We start from the raw sequence: 18,863 nt of genomic DNA, 5'->3' as shown, positions 1-18,863 counted from the left end.
TTTGCAGAAAAAGTTTGCCAACCCCTGGTCTATATAAACTGAAAATATTCAACTCCAGCTATGTGTCAGGATCCTGAGAGATAGCAAAGAAAACTGGTACAACTTTAGCTAAAAGCTGAGCTGGTTTGGATTCAGAATTGTTCGCAAGGTGATGATCCGGCCAAAGAAGGCTAGCTAGTCTAGTTGGTGACCAAGTTCCATCAAGTCTTCATTATGTCCCTTTTTACTGTCAGTACCCTAGTGGGGGCCCTAATCACTCCTCACCCCTCACTAGTCAGAGAAGAGACTCATTCCCTGCTCTTAATTCTTTTAGCTCTTAATGCCTGGTCCGAGAACCCTCAAAAGATGAGATGACCCACAACCCCATGGCTCCCTCTTCAGCCAGTCTTCAGTGGTCTTTATCTGGAGGCCACTGCCCTATGGCAGGGAGAATACTCTCATAGCTGACTTCAGTCTGACCCAGTTTTATTTTCAAACCATAAAATTACAATGCAGATATTGGGAAGGTTTCTTAAAAAGCTGCTGATTTTTTTGGGTATATCATTGCCAGGTCTCTGAAGCAGTCAACTAGCTAACACCAAGATTAATTTGACTGATTTAGGGTCAGGAACAGAAGTCAACAGGGTATGCTAGTATTTTCCAACGTGGGTTAAACAAAACAAAACAGAAAAAGCAACCCTACTACCATGAGATGTTCTATGAAAATAGATTTTTCCATCAAATAATTGAAAAAAGTTGGAATACTAAAGCCCTCTTGAAGTTTCACAGTGCACGTTAATATATTAAAGGATCTGAGAATTCCCATAAGTATAACTATCTGCATAGCTTTGTTTAACTCAGCGTTTCACCACATATTTGACCAAGGAACTCTTTTAAGGAGCACCAGTTAACATCGTGAGAGAACTTTGGGAAACAGAGGAAAACGGGGAGAGCATGAAGGTCTGAGCAGGACTGCAGACCATAAAGACTTTGTGGCCCAGAAGACACAGTGAGAACCAGATTGCACAGTGTCCATGTCTGGGGAGCTGTTCTGGGTACCATAGCGGGTTATAGCGATGAGCAAGAGATAGTTTGTGCACTTGAGGAACTTCCTGTCAAGGATGTTCCCCAACCTAGCCTAGACTCCCAGGTTCAGCCCTGCTCTCCTGGCAGGCCTGCACATCTGCTGAGCCCCCAGAAACCCAAACAGCCACACAGCAGTCATGTGATGCTATATTATTTTAGTCTTTTTCAGTAAAAGTGGTTCATTAAATGTGTAATTAAAGGTTGATTTAGTTTTGATACCTGGGTAAGAGTTTACTATAAATAAATTCTCAAATCAGAAGAAATTATTTGTCAGGCTATGTGCCTTAATTTGGGGTTCAGAAAGTATGTTCTCATAACTATGCAAGTCATCTTGCCTTTGCTGTTGTTCTCCTGGACACGCACCTGCTCCGCTCCTTCCTGTGTCCTCACATTTGGTCCCATGTCTCCCCCAGCCTCTGGTGCTGTTGATGGAGTGGCCCGAAGCCACCAACTTTGCCTGCCTGATTGCGGGGTACTGCCGCCTCCTGCTGGATTCCAGGAAGATGGTCTTCTCCAGGCCCGCTAGCCAGCCTCTTCCACCTCCAATGATCAAGGCAGGTAGGGCTCAGTCTCGGTTTTCAGTGTAACAGAGGCCCTTTGGACCCTGGAGACATGGAGGAATGCTCACCCCATTCTGCCAGCGCCTGGTTTACCCATGCTGTACCACTGCGTCCTACGTGGCACAAGACAGTGGAAAAGACAGCTGGCCTTCAGATGGGCCTGTCCCACAAAGGATGCCTGTGACAATACCTTGTGTCTGAGTTGATCAAGGAACGTAAGATAAAAATAGCAAATGAGCAATACATAGAGCCAATGCGAGAATTGCATTGGATCTATGGCAAAGCTTTAGAGCTACAGTGATCTAAGAGAGATGCACGGGTGTTCTGGCTTAGTTGAAAGTGGAGGTGGAAAATGAAGCTAAAACCTTTCTTTGTCCATCAGAGTCGGCATTGACAGAGCTGCCTGAAGTAAGAGGCCAAGGAAGGCTGGGGTAGGAAAGGCTGTGCAGGCCCAGAATGCAGTCCAGCAGGAGGCTTGGAGATAGGAGGGGACGATCACTAAGAACAGGGTCAAGTGCTGCCCCCAAACAGAAGGCTTCCCAGTTAGGCAACTCAGTACAGCCACCCGTCAGGGCTGTCCTGGTGATGACACAAACAGGGGCCTCAGGACAAATCGGCCCAGTCCAGATGCTGCTGCCCCGAACCAAAGTAGGAGGAGAAGGGGGAGACCCAAAGAACAGGTACTCTACATATTAGATCCGAGGCTTTCCCCATCCCTGCACCCAAACATCACGGGCGGAAGCTGAGACTGACCACCCAGGAGTCACCCTCCTCACGTGCTGATGGCTCCATCCACTTGCCTTGCCGCTTGACTCTTTCTTCTCTCTTCAAGGCTGTCTTGGTTTACGGCGTAGTCACATGTGATCTAGAGCGAGGAGTTTGAGAGTAGAAACACTCCTTTTTTTTTTTTTTTTTGTTTTGGTTGTTGGGGGCATGCTGCACAGCTTGCAAGATCTTAGTTCCCCGACCAGGGATCCACTGCAGGGCCCCCTGCAGTGGAAGCGCGGAGTCCTAACCACTGGACCACCAGGGAAGCCCCTAGAAACACACTCCTGATGGATGACCAGCACCCCGTGGGCCGTGTACCTACACCCACCCTCTCACCTCATGATCTCTTCATCACGAACGTCGTGACAGGCCCACGTTTACATCTCATCACGTCCACAGGAATTAGAAGGCAATCCACCACAGATGTGGGAAAGGATAGGCGGCCTCAAAGCATATGAAGGAGGCTCCACATAGAGAAGCAAAGGAACTGACTTAGAATAGAAGAAGCCCAGGGGCTGAGCTGCCACACGCCTCCAGGTGAATAGCTCTGAAGCAGGTGGCCATCTGTACTATCAAAGCTCTGATGGCCAAAGGAAGGCAAGGCCAGCACTAGCTTTGTCAGTGTCCCCTGTGGTCTTCCTCTCTGTCATCACACCCAATGATACCTCTTACTGAGCAGGATAGAGAGGGAGAAAGGGAAGAGGGAAGCTGTTCCAAAGGCAAATCGATTTCTCTTGGAGGTGTTGCAGCCTGGAAAGGAGACTTCTAGAAACGCTGGGCATGGCTTTAGAGCCCCTCTCTGATTCCTGAGAGCCCCCTTGGGCCTGCAGAGTGATGGGGGCTCAGGCTGCCTGTAGCACAAGGCTTCTCTGTCCATACAGGAGCCACATGGACAACAGTGGTGTCCCTGCTGTTTGCAGTGCTTCACTTCCCCAAGGCTCTGAGTCCACGCTTGGGGCCCAGATGTGTGGCATTTGGGACTGTTAGATGCTGGGTTCAACAGCAGCCACCCAGTGCTCTTGGCCAGTGGGACAGGGTGAGCCGCACAGCTCCGCTTCTCGGGGGCTGGTATGCACATCTTATCCCATGGCCCCAAGGACGGGCAAGGGGGACAGCAAGCAGCACCGCTGAGGAGACCTCTGCCCAGGCTACAGTGAGGGGCCATCAGTCCCTGGTACAAAGTGAGATGGGTTTCCTCCATTGGCCCGCCCTTTCATTTCAAAACAGAAGCCCCAGTGCTAACTGTTGTTCAGCAAAGGCCTATAGGGAACAGGAATCCTGCCAACCTCAGCTGGGCTTTTCCCTCGGGGGCCAAAACTCCAGCCTACTCAGGGCCTGGTCTCTCTGGCTGGCCCTCTACTCTCGTTCCTCTGCAGCTGCTGGCTGCCAGCTAGCCAACTCAGTGCTCAGCTGGCTGGGCCAAAAGGATGCTGTTAAACCCACAAGTGGAAAAAGGAAAGCATCACCTATCCTTTGAGGCCGGGAAAACAAAAGGAAAAGGGGGAAGTGGGAAGGAAGGGATTACCTCTTAGGCTTTATCAGTAGTTTCCCCACAGTAGGTATTTCATTTATTCACCCAGCAACTATTTCTCGAGTATTCATTATGTGCCAGGCATTGTGGATAGAGCCATGAGTAACAGGTGTGGTCCTTGCCCTCACCAAGCTTACAGTCTAGTGGGGGAATATGGACAGATGATTAAAGGGATAATGTCAATGCAGCAAGTACATTTGCATTTATTTAGGGGAAATTCAGCTGACACAACAGAACAACACCTGGGCTTGAGAAAGGCTCAGAGAAATACCAGTTCTCCAGCTGTACCACTGGTGGGAAGTCCAGAGGCAGCTACCATCTCTCCAGCCTTGAATTCGCTTGTGTCCTGGGGAAATCCAGGAAAATAAGGCTTTGGGGGCCCCAACTGGGACCACAGTTGGAGGAACGCACTCTACATTTTCTCCCATGGTTAGAAAACAGTTTGGTCTAGTGAATTGAATATTCTGGTTAAGGGCTACTACATAGCCCATGCATGGCTTACTGATTTTCATGAAGTTAAAACTCCACAACATGCAGAGTGCTAAAGCTAGACTGAACATAACAGACTCTTTTTTTTTTTAATGATGATTCAGAAAGAACATGAATGTATTCCAAGTCTTCTAGGTCATTATAACCAGTAATGATCATCGGACTATAGAATACAGCAAGGCCAAGTAATAGAAAGCTGGTTGGGTCAACATCGTGCTGTGTGTATGTGTGTGTGTGCATGTGTGTGTGTATGTGAGATATATATTTGAGCATATATATATGCTGATCTACTTGGATCACCGTCCTGTTTCTTTGCAAGCATTCCTTTTAAGTCAGCCTTCCGAGTGGTTGAGTACACAGCCACAGACTAGGGCATCCCTCTTGGGGAAAGCTGAGGAGCAATTTACAGCAGATTCACAATCTGAGAGGCACGCTGTCCCAGCCATCAGCCTACCACACCTGGCTTTACTGGCATTTCTAACCTGTCCAGAGGAGATTTGGGCTTTTCCAGGCACATTTTCTCCTCCACACAGCCCCATGCTGCTCCTTGGATCTGCAAATCACAGTACCGAGTGGCAGGCTGTGCATCACCTGGCCTTGATAACCTGATGTCGGGAGATGTTTCCATCTTGCAGGGAGGGAAGCCACCTTCAGACTTCTAGATCTTGTCTGAGAGAAGTCACCACCTGCTTATTGGACATGCCCCTGGGAGCCACCTCTGATGGCAGCTTATTGCCAGGCTGGCTATGCTGATTGTTCAGCTGTGTCACAGGGAGTTAGCACGGGTACATGGCCAGGACCCATGGACAGTGCCTGCGGGTAGAGACTTCCTGAACTGATAGTTTGTGCTCCTGGCTCAGTGCTCCCCTAGAGCACTTCTTACCTAAGGCACAGAGGTCATTACATACTACTCCTCCAGATGACCCAGAATTCCCTAGATACAGCCACTGTGATCTAAATTGAACCCACTCAATGTGGTTACATTGACTGTACAGAGAGGCAACATGGTTTATGGAAAACAGCAGGGGTTGGGATCTGAAATCAGAAAGACTTGGGTTCCAGTCCCTGCTCTGCCATATCCCAGCTGTGTGACCATGAGGATAATAATAGTTCCTACCTCATGAGGGATTGACAGGATCATGTGAGATAAACCCCATAAGGTCCTTTCAAGTACAGAGCACATTTTTGCTCTTTTTATAATGATTGGGAGTTCATCATGTACCCAGGGCTGTGCTTTTTTTTAATAAACAACTTTATTTAGACATAATTTCTAAGCCATAAAATTCACCCATTTAAAGCTCACAACTCAGTGTTTTTGAGTGTATTTAATATATTCACAGAGTTGTACAATCCTTGCCACAATTTTTTAAATAAATTTATTTATTTGTTTATTTTTCGCTGTGTTGGGTCACAGGCTTTCTCTAGTTGCGGCATTGCAGTTCATTGCAGTGCGCAGGCTTCTCATTGTAGTGGCTTCTCTTGTTGCGGAGCATGGGCTCTAGGTGCGCGGGCTTCAGTAGTTGTGGCTCGCTGGCTCCAGAGCGCAGGCTCAGTAGTTGTGGTGCACGGGCTTAGTTGCTCCGTGGCATGTGGGATCTTCCCGGACCAGATCTCGAACCCATGTCCCCTGCATTGGCAGGCAGATTCTCAGCCACTGAGCCACCAGGGAAGTCCCTTGACACAATTTAGTTTTAGAATGTTTTCACCCCTTCTAAAACAAACTCCGTACCCATTAGCACTCATTCCCCATTCCCCCACCCCCAAATCACCACCCAGCCCTAAGCAACCACTAATTGACTTTTCTGTCTCTATAGCTTTGCCTATTCTGGACATTTTGTATAAATGGAATCATATAATATATGGTCTTTTTGTAGCTTGGTTTTTTCACTTAGCATAATGTTTCAAGGGTCATCCATGTTGTAGCATGTATCAGTACTTCATTTCTTTTTGTTGACTAATAATATTCCTTTGTATGGATAGACCACATTTTGTTTATCCATTCATCAGCTGATGGACATTTGGGTTGTTTCCACCTTTTGGCTATTATAAACAATGATGTTATAAACATTGATGTACAAGTTTTTGTAGGGAAGCATTTTTTCATTCCTATTGGGTATTTATATCTAGAAGTAAGATTGCTGTTCTATGTTTAATTTTGAGAAACTGCCAAACTGTTTTCCAAAGTGACTGCATCATTTTACATTCCCATCAGAAATGTTGGAGGGTTACAATTTCAACATATCCTTGCCAACACTTGTATTGTTCATCTTTTTTATTATATCCATTGTAGCGGATGTGAAGTGGTATCTCACTGTAGTTTTGATTTGCATTTCCATAATAATTAGTGATGTTGAGCATCTTTTCGTGTGCTTATCGGCCATTTGCATATCTTTTTTGGTGAAATATCTATTCAAATCCTTTGCTCATTTTTAAATTGGGCTATTTGACCATAAAAGAGAGTTTATTTCTGGACTCTCAGTTCTACTCCATATAACCTATAATGTCTAAGCCTTATGCCAGTACCACAATTTTGATTACCATTGCTTCGTAGTTAAGTTTTAAAATTGGGAAGTATGAGTCCTCCTACTTTGTTCTTCTTTTTAAGATTGTTTTGGTTATTCTGGGTCTCTTGTGATTCCATGTGAATTTTTGAATTAGCTTATCAGTTTCTACAAAGTCAGCTGGGATTCTGATAGGGACTGTGTTGAATCTGTAGATCAATTTGGGAAGTATTGCCATCTTAGCCATATTAAGTCTTCCAGTCCATGAACATAGAGTGTCTTTCCATTTATTTAAATCTTCTTCAAATTTTTTTCACAAATGTTTTGTAGTTTCCAGTATACAAGTCTTGTACTTCTTTTATTAAATTTATACCTAAGTATTTTATTCTTTTTGATGCTATTATAAATAGAATTGTTTCCTAATTTTACTATTAGATTGTTTATTGCTAGTGCATAAAAATACAATTGATTTTTGTATATTAAGCTTTTATCCTGTAACCTTGCTGAGATTATTAGTTCTAATAGCTTATTAGTGGATTCCTTGGGATTTTTCTTTATATAAGATCATGTCATCTACAAATAGAGATAGTTTTACTTCTTCCTTTCCAGTCTGGATGACTGTATTTCATTTTACTGTCTAATTGTCCTGGCTAGAAATCCAAGTATGGTGTTGAATAGAAGTGGTGAAAATGGAAATTCTGGACTTTTCCTTATTTTAGAGGGAAAGCTTTCAGTCTTTCACCATCAAGTATGATGTTAGCTTTGTTTTTATTTACTTGTTTGTTTATTTATTTATGGCTGTTTTGGGTCTTCGTTGCTGTGCGCGGCCTTTCTCTAGTTGCGGTGAGCGGGGGCTACTCTTCGTTGAGGTGCACAGGCTTCTCATTGTGGTGGCTTCTCTTGTTGCGGAGCATGGTCTCTAGGTGCATGGGCTTCAGTAGTTGTGGCACATGGGCTCAATAGTTGTGGCTTGCAGGCTCTAGAGTGCAGGCTCAGTAGTTGTGGCACACGGGTTTAGTTGCTCTGCGGCATGTGGGATCTTCCCGGACCAGGGCTTGAACCCATGTCCCTGCATTGGCAGGTGGATTCTTAACCACTGCACCACCAGGGAAGCCCAGCTTAGGTTTTTTTATAGTTAACCTTTATCGTGTTGAGGAAGTTCCATTTTGTCGAGTTTTATCATGAAAGGTGTTGGACTTTGTCAAGTGATTTTTCTGTGTCTATTGAGATGATCATGTGGCTTTTGTCCTCTGTTCTATTAACATGGTGTATTACATTAATTGATTTTTGGATGTTAAATCAACCTTGCATTCCTGCAGTAAATCCCACTTGGTCATGGTGTATAATTCTTGTTATATGTTTCTGGATTCAGATTGCTAGTATTTTGTTGAGATCTATATTATATTTTGTATCTAAATTCATAAGAAATATTGGTCTGTAGTTTTCTTGTGATGTCTTTGTCTGGTTATGGTAGCAAGTTATGGCATCACAAAATGAGTTGAGAAGTATCCCTTCCTTTTCTATTTCTTGGAAGGGTTTTTGAAAAATTTCTATAAATGCTTCTTTGAGCATTTGACAAAATTCACCAGTGAAGCCATTTGGGCCTGGACTGACTGACTGACTGACCTGATTGATTTGGGGAGAGTTAATTACTAATTCAGTTTATCTTCCTGTTATTGGCCTATTCAGATTTTCTGTCTTCTTAAGTCAGTTTGGGTAATTTGTGTATTTCTAGGAATTTGTCCTTTTATCTCAGGTTATCTAATTTGTTGGCATAAGTTTATTCAAAATATTCACCTTATAAATGATTCCATACCTGTAGAGTCAGCAGTGATGTCCCTTCTTTCATTCCTGATTTTAGTAATTTGAATCTTCTCTTTTTTGCCTGGTCTGTACAGTTAAAGGTTTGTTATTATTACTGATTTTTTCAAAGAACCAACTTTTAGTTTCGTCGATTTTTCTCCATTTTTGTATCCTCTATACTTTATTATTTCTTTCCTTCTGCCTGTTCTGTTTTAGGTTTAGTTTGTTTTTTGTTTGCTTTGTTTTGTTTTGTTTTGGTTTTGGCTGTGCTGTGTGGCTTGCAGGATCTTAGTTCCCTGACCAGGGCTTGCACCTGAGCCACAGCACTGAGAGCGTGGAGTCCTAAGCACTGGACCACCAGGGAATTCCCATAGTTCGCTCTTCTTTTTCAAGTTTTGTAAGGTGGAAGGTCAGGTAATTGATGTGAAATCCTTCTTCTTTTTTAAATGTAGGTGTTTATAAATTTCCCTCTAAACCCTACATTAGTTAGATCTCATAAGTTTTCATATGCTGTCTTCATTTTCATTCATGTCCAAGTATTTTCGAATTTCCTTTGATTCCTCTTTTGACCCATTGGTTATTTAGGAATGTTTTATTTAATTTCCACACATATATGAATTTCCCAAATTTCCTTGTTATTAATTTCTAATTTAATTCTGTTGTGCTCAAAAAACATACGTTATATGATTTCATTCCTTTTAAATTCATTGAAGTCTATTTTATGACCTAACATATGGTCTGTCCTGGAGAATGTTTCAGCTGAATGTACATTCTGCTACTGTTAGGTGACATATTCTATAGATTTCTATTAGGTCTAGTTGGTTTATAGTGCTGTTCAGGTCCTCTATTTCCTTGTTGATCTTCTGCCTAGTTGTTCTATCCATTATTGAAAGTAGGGTATTGAAGAATCCAACTGTTGCCGTTGACTTGTGTATTTCTCCTTTCAATTCGACTTGTGTATTTCTCCTTTCAATTCAGTCAGGTTTTGCTTCGTGTATTTCAGGGCTCTATTGTTAAGTGACAGCACCATGCTTTTGTGATGGCTGTAAGCACTAATGAAAAGCAACACTGACACATTGACCCTGTCCAGCTGGAATTTGAAGGGCATTTGAGATTTTTTTCCCAGCATCTTGAGAACCATGATGAACTATAGGGTAATGGTTAAAAAACATGGGCGTTGCATAAAAAGAAACGAAATTAAGTTATTTGTGGTGAGGTGGATGGACCTAGAGTCTGTCATACAGAGTGAAGCAAGTCAGAAAGAGAAAAACAAATACCGTATTCTAACACATATATACGGAATTTAAAAAAATGGTCATGAAGAACCTAGGGGCAAGACGGGAGTAAAGACACAGACCTACTAGAGAATGGACTTGAGGACACGGGGAGGGGGAGGGGTAAGCTGGGACAAAGTGAGAGAGTGGCATGGACATATATACACTACCAAACGTAAAATAGATGGCTAGTGGGAAGCGGCCGCATAGCACAGGGAGATCAGCTCGGTGCTTTGTGACCACCTAGAGGGGTGGGATAGGGAGTGTGGGAGGGAGGGAGATGCAAAAGGGAGGAGATATGGGAACATATGTATATGTATAACTGATTCACTTTGTTATAAAGCAGAAACTAACACACCATTGTAAAGCAATTATACTCCAATAAAGATGTAAAAACAAAGAATGCATATTTCAAAAAAAAATACACTGTATATAACCTAGGAAATGAGAGAAAGGCCCCCAGGGTATGGTTGCGCTTGTTTTTCTCTGTTGTTGTTTTTTTTTTTTACACTCGCCCACACAGCTTTACAAATGAATCCAGAAATAGGCACCTGGCTCCCTTTTATCTTCTACAAATGCTGATTCTTGTCTTCTGAGGAAGTAGTGCCTACTTCCTTCATAAACAATAAATCAAAGCCCTAAAATTCACTTGAAAGACAGCAAGTTTTGCACTTGGTTAATTTCTTATTTCACCTTGTTATTACTTAAGGCCCAAAGCATGTGGTGTGTTTCAGCAATTATACTCCAATAAAGATGTTTAAGAAAAAAAAAACAAAACAACATGGGCTTTGTAGACCCTCAAACCTGGGCTCATATCCAGACTGCCAGGGCATTCCCTGGCAGTCCAGTGATTACGACTCTGTGCTTTCACTGCCGAGGGCCCAGGTTCAATCCCTGGTCAGGAAAGTAAGACCCCACAAGCCACGTGGCGTGGCCAAAAAAAAAATTAAAAAAGAATCCATACTGCCATTTACAACTCATGCGACCTTGTGTAAGTCACAAAACGAATGGATCAGTTTCTTTGTCTGTAAAATGGGGATAATGATAGCACCTACCTCACTGCCTTGTTGTGAGGATTAAATAGGATCATGTGTATGACCTTAGCCTAAGTTAATGCCTGCCATCTGTCTGTCTGTCTGCTGATAGCAAAGGGAATTGGCATTGTCTGAGTATATTCTCACAGATAACATGGGAAGGGGTCCCCAAAACAGACTAAAAGAGAGAAACCAGAAAGAAAGCATTTGTTATGGATAATTCTCAGATGCACACACTTACCACTGTTTAAAACTGTTGACTAGAACATTTTGCTACATGTATGTAGAGCAGGCAGGCTAGCCCTGTATGAATACAGAGAAATGCTATGAATTGAGGAATTGACAAAAATGCTCCCCCCACCCTCCTCCCACATCCCAGCGTATCCCTCATATGCTTTACACATTCAGATGCACTGAATTTTACTAGTAGAGCTCTATTCTTTTTTTTTTTTTTTTTTTTTTTTTTTTGCTCTACGCGGGCCTCTCACTGCTGTGGCCTCCCCCGTTGCAGAGCACAGGCTCCGGACGTGCAGGCTCAGCGGCCATGGCTCATGGGCTCAGCCGCTCCGCGGCATGTGGGATCCTCCCGGACCGGGGCATGAACTCGTGTCCCCTGCATCGGCAGGCGGACTCTCAACCACTGGGCCACCAGGGAAGCCCGAGCTCTATTCTTTTAGCGTCCCTCCATCGAAAATCCTCTTTGGAATACACACTCTTGGGATTGTACTAGCCTATTTTACACTTGCCCACTGAACCACTACTAACCTGTCAGATTCATTTCCTTCTGCCTCAAGAGATCCAGCATAACACGAGTGTAACAGAGCACTGGGGGTGGGACAGATTCTGAATAGAGTGGGGTTTGAGACAGGGACAGTTCCAGGGGGGACATAAAACAAACCTCACCCTAGAGCTGACTCTCAGACCAGACATACCCGTGTAAGTGTCCAGCTGTGCCCAGATACCAAGGTGTTCACCCCCACCCCAGCCCATGCCTTTTCCCATTTCACCGGTGATGAGGCTATTAGCAGCCCAGGCCATTTGATTCTACTCACTTTACTTTCAGGGGCAACAGCAGCATGGCTGCCCCTTCCCCTCCTCTCTAGCAGCCAGATAATGCTCCCTCTCAGTACCTACCACCCAACTGGGCACCAGAGACCCAGGCCCGAGACTCCAAGGAAACTCAGCCACAGTCCTCAGCACCAGGGCTCATGTGTTGATTCTCTTTCTGGGTTTAGATTACATGCACAGCGCCCACCGCCCTGTCACTGGGGGCCACCTGGGGAAAAAGGAGAGTAGTTATGTGGGCAGCATGGGCACCAGCCCCAGGAAGTCGAGCCGCTGCACGCCCCCGCCTGCCGACTCTGAGCTTGTCAGCTTTTGCTACCTCCACATGCGGGAACAAAGGAAGGATCAGGAAAGCCGGACAGATGTCAATGAGAACTTAATCTTCTTTGAGGAGACCAGGCCCCGGACCAAGTCTGACCCCACGTCCAAGAGTTCTGGCCAAGGTTATGATGTGATCCCTGATGACTTTGATGCAGCTAGCCTAGACCATGAGCCTTGTGCCAGCAGGGCCCGGTCCTACACTTTGGAAAATTCCCTTGGGGCTGAAGCCCTGAATTTCTACTGTGACTCTTGCAAAGCCAAACTCCAGGAGCATCTGGGCCCTCGCAAAGGTGGGAGGTCTGGCTCCTCTCGTGACAATATGGTAGACTTGATGTCCCTCCCACCCCCCGGGAGTGAGGAGGAGGAAGAGGAGGAAGATGAGAGCACTTCGCTGTTGCCTTCCATTGCTGCCCCACCTCCTGGTTTCCGAGACAACAGTTCTGATGAAGAGGACCCCAAGCGCCGGGCCGTCCAGAGCCAGGAGCAAGGACGCCACCTGCGTGGGCTCCTGTATGATGAGATTCCGGTGACACTGATTGACAGCGTGCAGACCCGGACAGTCCGAGATCATGCCCAGGAGCTAGATGATGCCCTGGTGTCCACTCTGCAGGCTCTGGAAGCCCTGGCAGCCTCAGAGGATGGACCACACCCCCCAGCCCCTCAGACTGCAGGTAACAGCGCGTTCCTCCTCCCTCTTGCCTCCCTTTCCTTCTCCTGGCCAGGCAGGCCCAGCAGGTGACATTTCTTCTTCCCAAGCAGAGGTCAAAGTCAGCGTGGTGTGTCAGGGCAGTGCATGGGCCAGAGGCAGTTTAGGTAGGGTCGGGGGATCGACGAAGCTGCGGCAGGGATCTGCTGCTCAGCCCCCGCTAGAGCTCTGGCTCTCACCATTCCATCACTTTGGAAATGTCTTGCCGATGGACCCCAGGCACTGGGGCTGTGACAGCTACGGAGCCAGGCCAGGATGGAGGATCAGAGCAAGATTGTGAGAGATATAGAAGACAGGCAAAGAACATCCAGCATGCATATGACTGGAAGAAAAACAAAATGACCAACTAACCACCTAGGGACCTGGGATCAGGGGAGCCAGGAGCCCGCACCGCTCAGGGCTGAGGCCTTTATCCGCCTAAGAGCTTTGGCTCTCAGTCAGACGCATCCAAGTCCTGGCTTCTTCAACACTTTCAGTGTCACCTTTGCTTTGGCACTTAACCCTCTCTGAGCCTCACTTTTGTCATCTTAAATGGATTTGAGAACAATAGTCCTATCACGTAGGGTTGTTGTGAGGATTAAATGAGATCATTCATGCAAAGTACATAAACACTTCCTAGCACATAGTAGGGACTCAGTAAGTGGTAGCCACTATTATTATTATTTGGTGGGCAAACTATACAGCATGCATGCTATTCCCTGTTATAGACCCACGTACATCCATCTTGTAGACAAACACAGATGTCAGACATGCACCCATAGTCACACATACATCCTTCCACACACATACGCCTTCAAACAAAGAGGTCAGTGATACAGTGACAGGAAGGAAATTGGGAGGAATAAGGCATATGAGAAAGCCTGTGAGGCGAGGGCAAGTGGGGACAGAGAGGGTGAAGCAATTGGGGTCAGAGGGAGCCTCGCTGACCAGGGCGAGTACCTGCCTTTTCTGTATGTGAGCGCATCCTTGGTGTCGGGCAGCCCCCATGTGTTCGGCCCCCAGACCTGGCATTTCTCTTTGCTCAGAGTCTGGAGCTCCAAGCACTGGCTGCTCCCAGGCTAGAGGCCCATGTGATAGCCAGAGAGAGGCCACGCTCAGCTAAATGGCCTCAGCTGCAGGGACTGTAGGCAGGCCTGGCCAGATGAGGAGGGCCAGAGAGAGAGGGAGCTCTCTTTGCTGGCTCTCTTCAGGACAATTAACAAAAATTTCCTAGCTGTTGAATCTAAAAATAGTGATGATTAGCATATTGTTTTGCCTATGATTTGCATGTTAATTTGCCATCAAACTGCCCAGATCTTCTCTAGGCCTCTTTTGTTTCTCTTTCGGATTCCAGCCCTTCATCACCCCTCTCCCGGCTTGCCTTTCTTTGTCCCCTCCCCTCCCGACCTCCCACCCTCAGCCCTGCAGGCCCCCCAGGCCTGACTGGTTTTCTCCAGCTTGAAATCCTGCTGACTAACCTCGACCCTCATAGACTCTCTACATATGGTTGGAAAGGACTTGACATGAGTAAATGCTGCAGACCCTATCCCTGTCCCTCCAGGTCTGATTGTGCTGGCCACAATCACCCCTGAATCATCGCTGGACTCAGGCCACGAAACCAACTCTTCGGAGCTCACGGACATGTCGGAGGTGATGTCAGCCATGAAGCAACACCAGAATACCACCTACTTCCTGGCCCAGCATCTCAACAAGGACAGCCTCCTGGCCCGCAAGGACCTGCCCTTCCGGATCCAGAGCTGTGCAGCCCAGGCCGTTCTCACGGCCCCTTACTCTCTCGGGCGCCCAGATCCCAACCCATCCCTCCAGCCAGCTGTCACAGGCCAGAGTCCTGGCACCCCTGGTGCTCGGAGGAAGGTGCCCCCGTCTGAGGCGCAGCCACAGCACGAGCAAACGTACGCTCTGGCTGTGCACCCAGCACTGTCCCCTCAGCTGAGTGAGCAGAAGAATCTGAGCCTGCTGTCCCCAGTTCCTGAGGACAAAGGGCCTGGCCACACTCGGGCAGGCCTAGAGATGTCACTGAGGGTGGCCACACCGTCCCTCAGTGAAGAGCAGGTCCCTGAGCTAAGGGAGAGCCTGCCCAAGGAGGTCAGGTTGAGCCCCAAGCTTATCCTGGACCCAAAGGGCAGTGTGACCCCAGCCATCATCTCGGCCACCCTACAGCAGGTGGTTCATACTAAGAGTCTATCTACCCCTGGCGGGGCCTTAGGGAGCCCCCCCAACAGTGGGGAGAGGTTAGAGGCCAGCATGGGGAGGTCAGAGGTCAGTATGGGAAGGCCAGAAGTTAGCATGATGAGCGGCAGTGCCAATAAGAATCTTAAGTTCAAAATGAGTCCCAGTGCTCCAGAGGCCTCACGGAATTCCCAGCCGCAGCTGAGCCCAGAGGTCTCTTCCAGCTCCAGAGCACCCACAGGCAGCCGAGCTGATAGCCTGCACCTCTCCTCACAAGAGGACAGGCTGCTTATTCAAAGTTTCCCTCCCAAAAGCTATCTTTCTCGAGCGAGTCGAGAGTCAATGGGCAAGCAAGGTACTGGGGAGGTGGCAGGCAAGGGTGGGCCTGAGGGTGCTAAGCCTTCCCTGCACAAGCAGGGCACCATCTCCGGCCAGGGGGAGAAGGGGCAGCTGGAGAGCACCCCCCAAAGCAGCAAGCTTGAAGACACCAGCCTGGTCCCCCGAGCCGGCTACCCCATGGTTCTGCAGAGCCCCAGCTGCCCGCCGCGAGGCCAGAGCCCCAGCTGTCAGCAGCGAGGCCAGAGCCCACTGAGGCCTCAGGCTGCCAGCCGGCAGGTGAGCACCATGCCCTCCAGAAAGATCGAAACGACCCTGGATGGAGCCCACTTGGCCTCCGAAGGCCCCACCAAACCCAAATCGTCCCGGGGTCCTTTCCGGCTCCGCAACTTATTCTCTGCCACCTTCCCAACCCGCCAGAAGAAGGAGACCGATGAGCGGCAGGCCCAGCTGCAGAAGGTGAAGCAGTATGAGCTGGAGTTCCTTGAGGAACTTCTCAAGCCACCAAGCCAGGGGGAGCTGTCGGGCACCGAGTACCTGCAACCCCCAGCTCCAGGCCGCTGCAGCTGCCAGCTCCGCAGCAGCCCCGTGCAGCAGGGGCCTGGCATGTCCCGAGAGCAGAGGCGCAGCTGTGATTGCAAGCGCATGTGCCGGGGGGCCCGGCCTCAGGCCCCCCAGACGCCGGTGCCTGGCCTCGGGGGGAGGGAGAGGGACAGGGTCCCCCCTACCCAGAGGCAGCCAGAGGCCGGCCCAGGCTTGAGCCTCGGCAGCCCCACCAGTGTCCGGCGCATCCGCTCCACCAGCCTGGAATCCCGAGAGTGCCGATCGGACCCTGAGAGCGGGGTTTCATGCCTGACCACATGTGCCTCGGGGGGCGAGTGTCTAGGAGCTCCCAACTACAGGAAGCTGATGCGCCGCTACAGCATCAGTGAGCTGGACCAGGGCGACAGGGCCTCGCTGACCTCGGATGTCTACCCGCACCCACCTCTGGGCATGCTGCCCAGGGAGGCCAAGGAGGTAGAGGCAGGCCACCCCCTAGGCGTGGGTCCCAAAAGCAAGTCGCTGGAATCCCCGACCCTGGGAGACCCCTCCTACGTCCACGTTGCCCCTGAGACCAAAGGCCCCAGACAGATGGCCGTGTTCTCACTGCCGGAAGAGGTGTACCGGAAGCCCGTGGAGCTGGACGAGGACAGCGAGAGCAGCAAGTGCTGCTCCATCCGCTACTGCTTCTACTACCGCAAGTGTGACATGGCGGATGACACCAGCGACGGCAAGGACGAGCTCTCCTACTCCATCCCCATGAAGATCCTGCCCGGCATGAAGCTGGACGAGCAGGTGGTGCCCGTGGTGAGCAGGACCCTGCAGGTGCTGGATGCCGCCACCTGCAGCAGCCCGGAGGCCTCCCGCACCCAGGAGATCGACCTGCGGGTGTCCACCTTCGAGGGGAGCCTGGCCAAGATCCACGCCCTGCGGGCCCATGCCTACGGCCTGCCTGACGGCTTCCTGGCCGCCCGGCTGGACACCAACGAGCTGCTGACGGTCCTGCGGCAGTGCGTGGCCAGCCCCGAGGCCCGCGCCCCCAAGCCCTATGTCTCCCAGATCTCTGAGTACAAGCTCGAGCTGGCTCTCAAGTTCAAGGAGCTCCGGGCCTCCTGCCGCCGTGTGGCCAACGTGGACAAGAGCCCCACTCACATGCTGGCGGCCATCACGGGCAGCTTCCAGGTGCTGAGCAGCCTCATTGAGACATTCGTGCGGCTGGTGTTCATCGTGCGCTCTGAGGCCCAGCGCCAAGAGCTGCTGGCCAAGGTGGAAGAGGTGGTGAGGAACTACACCTTCCTGCTGCGCGCAGCCGAGGAGTCCACCGCCCGGAGCCTTAAGCAGCAGCAGCAGGCAGTGGCCGCGGGTCACACACCGGGCTCCCCCGCTTCAGCGACTGTTATGAGCACATTCACCCGCTCCTTAAAAACCCTTATTAAGTAGGCCATCTGCCCGGGCCTGCCCCCCTTCCCCAACTGTGGCCCCAGGTTTGAGCTTTGTGGTCTTTGCATCTTGTGGTGAGTATAGGTGTCTGCTGGGCCAGTCAGGGTCCCAGAGCCCTCAGTCTCCAGGGAGTGACAGCTCTGTGCATTGAGGCAGTCCCTGAGGGCTCCCGGCACCCGCCACCCTGGGTATCCTCACCCCTTCCCTGGCCTCTGGGCGTCACTGTGAGGGCCAAGGCCCCCCCCCCGACCCCGGTCACTACGCCTGCCACAGAGCTGTATTGCCTCTCTTCTCTAGGGCTGAGACGTGACATCAGGTCCGCTTCCTGCTCCATCGTGGGAGCCGGACGGAGGCGGGCCTAAAGCAGGAGGCCTGTGGGCCCTGAGCTCCTCTTGGCTCCTGTGCCTCTCTGGGGAGCAGTGGCAGTAGCAGCAGGCCACAGCGCCGAGCGAGCGGAGAGGCTCGGGCACACAGTCCAGACGTGCCCGCCCACCCTGGGCTCACACTCACTAGGCAGGAGCCACCCCGGAGGGCCTGTGCCCGGGTAGTGGGTCTGCAGAAAACAGCCACGCTCAGCTGTTTGTGGCCGGCCCAGCAGGCTGGCAGCCTCGGGGAGCGCTCACCCCCGGGCCCAGTAGCTCCACACCAGCCATCCCCAAAGTGCCCTGCCCCTCGCTGACAGGCAGGGCGGCTCAGTCCACTAGGGAACAAGCATCTGGGATCATCCCGCTCGTTCTGGGTAAGGTACCTGGTGAACACGTCTGCCCTGGGGAGACCCAGCGCAGGCCTCAGAGCCCACCTGGCCCGGCCCAGCGCAGGGGCTGTTGCTGCCAGCGTGTGGCTTCTCTCAACATCTCTCTACCAGATAGACTGTCCTTAGGAGTCCGACTTAGCTACAGATGGGGGGTGGGGGGTGGGGGGTGGGGGGGAGGGGTCGGGGGAGCTGTTGATGACTATATCTTAAACTTCTGGAAGCTAGCGTGTTATGTTAACCCTGAGTATATGCTTTTGGCTGTGTATTGACCCTGTGGATTTGTCTCTCTAAGAAAAGAAGCTGAGCGCCTTACCTGGTGCAGTCTGGCACCTGTCTCTCTCTCTCTCTCTCTCTCTCTCTCTCTCCCCCCACCCCCACTCCCCCGGAGTCATCTGGAAGGGAATCCACACTGTTTAGCATCCTCCTTGACACACATCTGCTGCCGTCACCGCCCCCACTACAACGTTCCTGGGAGTGAAGACACGGAGTCCCTACTAATTGCCCATT

At 49.5% G+C, this 18,863-nt stretch overlaps 1 protein-coding gene across 1 annotated transcript in view; it reads left to right on the top strand.

Moving 5' to 3' along the window:
* The window catches only part of FRMPD3 (FERM and PDZ domain containing 3), a gene marked incomplete at its 3' end in the record, with an annotated part of 36,720 nt that extends 19,118 nt beyond the window's left edge, over positions 1-17,602 (top strand). The window contains exons 8-10 of the mRNA XM_081222482.1: positions 1,479-1,623; positions 12,261-13,082; positions 14,658-17,602. Coding sequence (XP_081078608.1) covers positions 1,479-1,623; positions 12,261-13,082; positions 14,658-17,602 — 3,912 coding nt within the window. The remainder of the gene's footprint in view (positions 1-1,478; positions 1,624-12,260; positions 13,083-14,657) is intronic.
* Positions 17,603-18,863: the final 1,261 nt, after the last annotated feature.

The sequence above is a fragment of the Mesoplodon bidens genome (assembly GCF_964165515.1).
Source record: "Mesoplodon bidens genome assembly, chromosome: X".
NCBI classification, from domain to species: Eukaryota; Metazoa; Chordata; class Mammalia; order Artiodactyla; family Ziphiidae; genus Mesoplodon; species Mesoplodon bidens.
The sequence above is the reverse complement of the archived record's forward strand: the minus strand, read 5'-3'. Positions and strand labels throughout refer to the sequence as shown.